The 8,008-nt window shown below is 36.8% G+C and overlaps 2 protein-coding genes across 5 annotated transcripts; both read left to right on the forward strand.

Annotated features, from left to right (window-relative positions):
• Window positions 1-551: 551 nt before the first annotated feature.
• LOC111776415 lies at window positions 552-1,163 on the forward strand. The gene has a single exon (XM_023655851.1). It carries the CDS (start codon window positions 552-554, stop codon window positions 1,161-1,163), a length of 612 nt encoding a protein of 203 aa, XP_023511619.1.
• Window positions 1,164-5,477: 4,314 nt separating this feature from the next.
• LOC111811956 (protein PELPK1-like) lies at window positions 5,478-7,004 on the forward strand. 4 transcript variants are annotated; one of them, XM_023699037.1, is made up of 3 exons: window positions 5,478-5,550; window positions 5,656-6,115; window positions 6,314-7,004. In XM_023699037.1, exons 1-3 carry the CDS (start codon window positions 5,509-5,511, stop codon window positions 6,853-6,855), a joined length of 1,044 nt encoding a protein of 347 aa, XP_023554805.1. In that variant the 5' UTR covers window positions 5,478-5,508; the 3' UTR covers window positions 6,856-7,004. The 4 variants fall into 4 exon arrangements, with proteins under 4 accessions (XP_023554805.1, XP_023554804.1, XP_023554803.1 ...); XM_023699036.1 differs by having other exon boundaries at window positions 5,656-6,111; window positions 6,178-7,004; XM_023699035.1 differs by having other exon boundaries at window positions 5,656-6,081; window positions 6,148-7,004.
• The last annotated feature ends 1,004 nt before the right edge of the window (window positions 7,005-8,008 follow it).

Raw genomic sequence — 8,008 nt, forward strand, 5'->3', positions numbered from 1 at the left:
AGGAGTCGAGCCTCGATTAAGGGGAGGCGCACTTTGTTCGAGGGGAGGTGTTGGATGATGGAAGTCCCACATCGGCTAATTTAGGGATTGATCATGAGTTTTTAAGTGAGGAATACTAACTCCATTGGTATGAGGCCTTTTGGGAAGCTCAAAGCAAAGTCATGAGAGCTTATTCTCAAAGTGGACAATATCATACCATTGTGGAGAGTCGTGTTCCTCCAACAGAGATAAACTCAAATGAGCTAGAGCTAGAGGGTGTGTATCTAACTACTGAATTAGACTCAATACTTATTTTGGTAATTGATTAGCAATTCCATTCATCTTCCCTTACTCTAACTCCATTTCGTAATGAAATTAAGTTATTTTCGTATACTCAAACATGTTTTGATTTCGATTTTTTTTTGTGGTAAATCTAGCTTGCAAATACTATAGAATCAAGGTACGAGCCAGGAGATCATCATTGGAGAAATTTCATCGACCACAAGTTGTTGTATGAAAAAATTGGAGAATTTATCCATTCTGATCCAAACTCACTTCTTTCTGAGAAGGAAATGGAAGATTGCACCGAAACTTTAAAGATCGAAGATGGAAAGCTTTTCGTCAAAAATCTCGAGCCTCGACCACAAGCCATATTTGACCCGGATGTAGTCAAAACTAAACTTTTTTCTATGGACATAGAACCCCGACCAAGTGCATCATTTTATCTGGATGATATCAGATTAAAGGTTGTTAAAGATATAAAACCGCGACCAAGTATCACGTTTTATCCAGATGATATCAAAACAAAGATTGCCAAAGATATAGAACCACCACCAAGTGCATCATTTTATCCCGATGATATCAAAACAAAGATTGCCAAAGATATAGAACCGCGACCAAGTCTCACATCTTATCCAAATGATATCAAAACAAAGATTGCCGAAGATATAGAACCACGACCAAGGGCATCATTTTATCCCGATGATATCAAAACAAAGATTTCCAAAGATATAGAACCGCGACCAAGTATCACATTTTATCCCGATGATATCAAAACAAATCTTTTTATCAAACCTATAGAGCCACGATCACGTACCACATTTCATCGAGACAATCTCAAAGTCAAAGAGTTCTCGATCGATGCTTTCCGTGACGAAGCTAACGTACAAGTGGCACAAGCTTGATGCTATGTCCAAAGAGAAAGGAAGAAAAATATCTATTAAGAATCCCTTAAGTTATGATCCAACATGTTTATGGTTTGTGTAATTTACTTTTCTGTTTGAATGTCGAAAAAATAAGTTGTGGTCATGAATAATATTACGAGGAAGCTATCTGCGGGGATGCTTTCTATTTAGATTTTCATTTCATGTAATAGTGATCGATACCGAATGGAATGAGTATATGATCTACTTTAACGATCTGTTTCAGTAATAAATTTTAAAAATTATAACACCGTTGAACCAAATTTGGAATCGAATTTAGCATTGGATGGCTCGAGATTCTCATGTATCCCGGCAACATGATCACGCTACCTATTCGCTTTGAAGTATTTCTAAGAATGAAAACTATTCCCCATGCATCCATACAAATTCTTTTCAAGATATTTTGTTCATGCTCAAATACTAGAACGCGTAACTTTAAAGCTCTTCAGATTTAGTAAAAAAAATGAAGGTGCACGTTCTCAGTATAAGTAGTGACTACCAATTATTCGAGTTTTTCTTAACCATCAATTCTTTAAGTATAAGTAGTACAGATCCGTCCTAAGAGAGGACGTGAAATCACATAGGTAGTCTTAGTAGCTGGTAAGTACATGGAGTCACTTCCCCGTGACTATATAATCTTATGGGAAGGGTTAGCCGTTAAAATATCATCCCTAGCTCAATAGGGTTAAGCCCAACTGACTAATTATATTAATGATTTAGAATTTTACTAATAAATTTACGAAAATGATTTAGATATTTTAAGAAAAATATTTAAAAATTTAGAAATAAATTGACTGTACCCTCCACCCTACTTAGTTCATCATCCCAAGAAATCCAAAGCAATACAGAGTAGTAGTCTAGATTGTTTTGTAAATCTCTACTCGATTGTTCTTAATAAAGTGTGCGAGTGTTTCCCACAGAGAGTTGTGTTCAACATTCGCCAACTAACTTTTCATGGATGATGATTAGACTAGCACACACATCATACTGTCCCCACTAGAGAGAGAGTTGTACGAGACAGTGCCTAAACTTGGGACATCGGTTTTACACTGCATAGGCAAAGTAAGCTACCTTAAGTTAAAGAACAGAGAGTAATTCACCCAAAGATGGGACTCGTCGCTCCACGGACCTGCAATGTCAGAAAAAGGTGAACCACCTCCTCTAAACCTAAAGTGGGTCCTTTAGCAGTTAAGGTACCGTTCAAAACTTTGAGGCACCACAGATGCTCAAGTGGCAATAGAGACTAGGCTCGAACTTCCTTTATTCCAAAATAAAGCACGTAGATACCTACTATGTTAAGGATGTGATAAGAACATACAAATAGGTTGCTTACTGATTATTTTTATAGTCACCCTTTTACCCTTCTTTTTTGTCCGGTGCTCGCAGGCTACCCGTCAAGATGGAGGAGTGTTCGAAAGCTGTACGGTCATAAAGGGGGACGTTATGGAACGTCAATTCATCTTTGTATTTCATTTTCTAATTGTATCCTAAACTCTTTTTCTCGTTTATAATAAATTTACGCAACAACCTCTTATAATTGAATTTTATTTCATATTCAATCGAGAAATTTTTGTTTTTATTGCGATTTAAATTTCACCACTTTTTTATCTTTTATTTTATTTGTTTGTAGTCTGTCTTTTAAATCATAATCGTTGTGATGTCCCACATTGGTTGGGGAGGAGAACAAATCACCATTTATAAGGGTGTGGAAACCTTCCCCTAGCAGACGCGTTTTAAAGCCTTGAGGGGAAGCTCGAAAGGGAAAGCCCAAAGAGGACAATATCTGCTAGCGGTGGATCTGGGTCGTTACAAATGGTATCAGAGCCAGACACCGGACGATGTGCCAGCCTTCTCGCTGTTCCCCGAAGGGGGGTAGACACGAGGCGGTGTGCCAGTAGGGACGCTGGGTCCCAAAGGGGGTGGATTTAGGGGCGATCCCACATCGATTGAAGGAAGGAAAGAGTGTCGGGGGTAGACACGAGGCGGTGTGCCAGTAAGGACGCTGGGCCCCAAAGGGGGTGGATTTAGGGGTGATCCCACATCGATTGAAGAAAGGAAAGAGTGCCAGCGAGGACGCTAGGCCCCTTCCAGAACAAATCACCATTTATAAGTGTGTGGAAACCTTCCCCTAGCACACACCCCTTCCAGAAACCTTCCCCCCTTCTAGAAACCTTCCCCTAGCACACACCCCTTCCAGAAACCTTCCCCCCTTCTAGNGCCAGTAAGGACGCTGGGCCCCAAAGGGGGTGGATTTAGGGGTGATCCCACATCGATTGAAGAAAGGAAAGAGTGCCAGCGAGGACGCTAGGCCCCTTCCAGAACAAATCACCATTTATAAGTGTGTGGAAACCTTCCCCTAGCACACACCCCTTCCAGAAACCTTCCCCCCTTCTAGAAACCTTCCCCTAGCACACACCCCTTCCAGAAACCTTCCCCTAGCACACACCCCTTCCAGAACAAATCACAATTTATAAGGGTGTGGAAACCTTCCCCACCCCTTCCAGAACAAATCACAATTTATAAGCGTGTGGAAACCCAATTTATAAGGGTGTGGAAACCTTCCCCACCCCTTCCAGAACAAATCACAATTTAACCCAATTTATAAGGGTGTGGAAACCTTCCCCACCCCTTCCAGAACAAATCACAATTTAACCCAATTTATAAGGGTGTGGAAACCTTCCCCACCCCTTCCAGAACAAATCACAATTTAACCCAATTTATAAGGGTGTGGAAACCTTCCCCACCCCTTCCAGAACAAATCACAATTTAACCCAATTTATAAGGGTGTGGAAACCTTCCCCACCCCTTCCAGAACAAATCACAATTTAACCCAATTTATAAGGGTGTGGAAACCTTCCCCACCCCTTCCAGAACAAATCACAATTTAACCCAATTTATAAGGGTGTGGAAACCTTCCCCACCCCTTCCAGAACAAATCACAATTTATAAGGGTGTGGAAACCTTCCTCTAGCAGACACGCGGAAACCTTCCCCTAGCAGACATGCTTAAAGCCTTGAGGGGAAGCCCGAAAGCCCCTAGCAGACGCGTTTTAAAGCCTTGACGTAAAGCCCGAAAGGGAAAACCCAAATGACTATCAACAGAGCTCAATCATATTCTATATTTAATTAAAAAAAATTAAAAATTTAAATTTTATTTAACCTCACAAGTAAGGTTTGTAAAACTTTCTATAATTAGTCATTCATAAATTCCATCTATATAGTCTCCTTTCTCTTGTTATAAGTATCCATTAATTTGCATTATCAACCATAAATGACAATAATGCAATAATCAACCATAAATGACAATAATGCAAATAATCCAACTCAAATTAATTTTATTAATTAATGATCTCATCCAAATTTAATTTAAATACAAAATTTTTAGAAGGGATAGATTTCGGATCATTTATTTAAATTTTTATTTTTAATAAAAATAAAATGTTAGTTCATAAAATATTTTTTTATTTATTTTTAAGTATTTCATTCAGATTTACCAACTCTATTTCAATATATATTTTAAAAATTACCTCTTAAATAATTAAAAATTATTTTATAGAGTCGTTGGAGAAAAAATAATAATAAAATTAAATAAATATAATTGTATCGTCAACCAAAAAAAAAAATATATGTATTTAAAATTAACCAGGGTGGTTCAATTCAACCTGATTTAGTTTTCTTGAAACACATAAACGTATCTAATTCATAAAATTTTCATTTATTTAAATTCAATCCAACCTAAATAAATTCATAATCCAACTCGAACGTACTGGTTGAGTTATGTCAATCGAATTTTTTAAATAATTAGAACTTTTAAAAATATTATTAACGCCCTAACTTTTATAGAAAATTTGTTAAAAAATTATTATAATTAATATGTGAATATAAGCCGTCTATTTGCATCTCATAGATTATTTCCCTCTTCAATTTTAAGGGCATCAACAGTAAAAAAAATTTAAATTTTTTTTCTAAAAGTTAAACGTTTATGGATATTCTTTGAAATATTGTAACGCTAATAATATTTTTGAACTTTTAAAAAAGTTTAAAGGTATTTCTAAAATTTTTAAAAATGTTTTAAGAGTATTTTGAAATTAAGTAATAACTGTTTCAAAATCAACAGTAAAATTATTTTTGAATTCTTTTTTAAGTTTAAAGTTATTATTGAAACATTTTTGAGACAGTTTAGAGATATTTTTATTAATGTAGCTAAATATAAAATTTATCGGAGTTCGAACCTAATAAATGAACATATTAAAGGTATATATAGAGGAAGAGTTTGTGGGTTTTTTTTAAGGGAACTCAACAAAGGAGGAACGAAGTGATATCAAAACATGAAGGGACTCGTGTTCATCAATTTCTTCTTACTTATTTTGGTAATTAATTACTAATTCCGGCTCTAACCCCATTTCGTATTGAAATTGAGTTATTTTCGTATACTCGAACATGTTTTGATTTATGCTTTTTTGCGGTGAATTTAGCTTGCAAACACTGTAAAATCAAGGTACGAGCCAGGAGATCATCACTGGAGAAATTTCATCGACAACAAGTTGTTGCATGAAGAAATTGAAGAATTTATCCATTCTGATCCAAACTCACTTCTTTCTGAAAAGGAAACAGAAGATTGCACCGAAACTTTGAAGCTTGAAGATGGAAAGCTTTTCGTCAAAAATCTCGAGCCTCGACCACAAGCTACATTTGTCTCGGATGTAGTCAAAACTAAACTTTTTTCTATGGACATAGAACCTCGACCAAGTGCATCATTTTATCCCGATGTTGTCAAAACTAAATTTTTTTCTATGGACATAGAACCCCGACCAAGCGCATCATTTTATCCAGACGACACCAAGAAAAAGTTTGTCGTTGAAGTTAAAGAACCACGACCAAACCTCTCATTTTATCCCGATGTTGTCAAAACTAAACTTTTTTCTAAAGACATAGAACCCCGACCAAACCTTTCATTTTATCCTGATGTTGTCAAAACTAAACTTTTTTCTAAAGACATAGAACCCCGACCAAGTGCATCGTTTTATCCCGACAATACCAAGAAAATGTTTGTCGCTGAAGATATAGAACCACTACCAAACCTCTCATTTTATCCGGATGTTGTTAAAGTCGAACTTCTTTCCAAAGACATACAACCACGACCAAGTGCTTCATTTTATCCCGATGATACCAAAAAAGAGTTTGTTGCTGAAGATATAGAACCACGACCAAACCTCTCATTTTATCCCGATGTTGTCAAAACTAAACTTTTTTCTAAAGACATAGAACCCCGACCAAGTGCATCATTTTATCCTGACGACACCGAAAAAAAGTTTGTCACTGAAGATATAGAACCACGACCAAACCTCTCATTTTATCCGGACGTTGTCAAAACTAAACTTTTTTCTAAAGACATAGAACCCCGACCAAGTGCATCGTTTTATCCAGACAATACCAAGAAAATGTTTGTCGCTGAAGATATAGAACCACGACCAAACCTCTCATTTTATCCGGATGTTGTTGAAGTCGAACTTCTTTCCAAAGACATACAACCACGACCAAGTGCTTCATTTTATCCAGATGATAACGAAACAAATCTTTCTGTCAAAGATCACAATCACGACAACCTCAGAGCTAAAGATTTCTGGGTTGATGCTCACCATGACAAAGCTGCCAAACAGGTCGTACACGCTTAATGTTATGTCAAAACATGCCATAGAAATACACGAGAATAATTGATCTCTTAAGGGATCTACGAATCCCTTAAGCTATGATCAAACGTGTTTACTGTTTGTGTAATTTACTTTTCTGTTCAATAATATTGGAAATCTTTCCTTTCCAAAAATCAAACGCGGGAAACTCCTCAAGGAACTAAACATCGGAATCGAATTTGACACTTGATGGCTCGGGATTCTCCTGTATTCCCGCAACAGATCACGCTACTTACTCGTCTTGAAGTGTTTTTAAGAATGAAAACTATTCCCCGCGCACCAACACGGATCCTTTCAAGATATTTCGTTCTTACTCAAATACTAAAAACGCTCAACCTTAAAGTTCTTAAAATTGTGTCATGAAAAATGAAGGTGCACGTCCCTAGAATAAGCCGTGACTATAAATTCTTTAAGTATTTCTTAACCATCATATCTTTAAGATCAGTTTCGTTCGGATGTGGTCTTAGTTCATTTATGTAGTCATTTTTTACTCGAGCATTGCAGGAATCAACCATCTTCTTTTCGGGAAGAAATTTATAAAATCAATTAGCTAAAATAATTATTAATATTTAAAAACTTTTAATCATCCAAATTATTCAATAAATTATAATAAACACATTTTAAATTATTAATTTTTTTTTTAACGTATTTGATGTTGTTGTCAAGTACGGATCTGTCCTAAGAGAGGGCTTGAAATCACGTAGGTAATTGTATTAGTTGGCAAGTACATCCGGTCACTCCCCAACTTGGGGTGACTATATTGTCTTACGAGAAGGGCTCGCCAGCATGGATGGATGAGTAGACTAGCACACGACCATCCCGTCTCGCTGAGAGAGTTCTACGAATAGTGCCTCAACTTGGGACATCGGTTCCACGAGTAGTGCTTCAACTTGAGACATCGGTTTCACATTACATAGACAAGGTAAGCTACCCTAAGTTAAAGAACAGTAGAGTAATTCACTTCAAAGATGAGACTTGTCGCTCCGTAGATCTAGAACGACAAAAAAGGGTGAACCACTCCTCCGAACGCAAAGTGGGTCCTTGAGCACTTAAGGTACCGTTCGAAACTTCAATGCACCCTAGATGCTCAAATATCAGTAGAGATTAGGCTCGAACTTCCTAAAGTCCGAGTAAACCC

This window comes from Cucurbita pepo, chromosome LG15 (genome assembly GCF_002806865.2).
Source record: "Cucurbita pepo subsp. pepo cultivar mu-cu-16 chromosome LG15, ASM280686v2, whole genome shotgun sequence".
In the NCBI taxonomy this organism is placed as follows: domain Eukaryota; kingdom Viridiplantae; phylum Streptophyta; class Magnoliopsida; order Cucurbitales; family Cucurbitaceae; genus Cucurbita; species Cucurbita pepo.

Coding starts and splice junctions, on each gene's coding strand:
- LOC111811956 (XM_023699034.1), top strand. CDS start 5,509: ATGAAGGGACTCGTGTTCATCAATTTCTTCTTACTTATTTTG. Junction 5,551..5,655: donor ATTTCTTCTTACTTATTTTG/GTAATTAATTAC, acceptor CGGTGAATTTAG/CTTGCAAACACTGTAAAATC.
- LOC111776415 (XM_023655851.1), top strand. CDS start 552: ATGGAAGATTGCACCGAAACTTTAAAGATCGAAGATGGAAAGCTTTTC.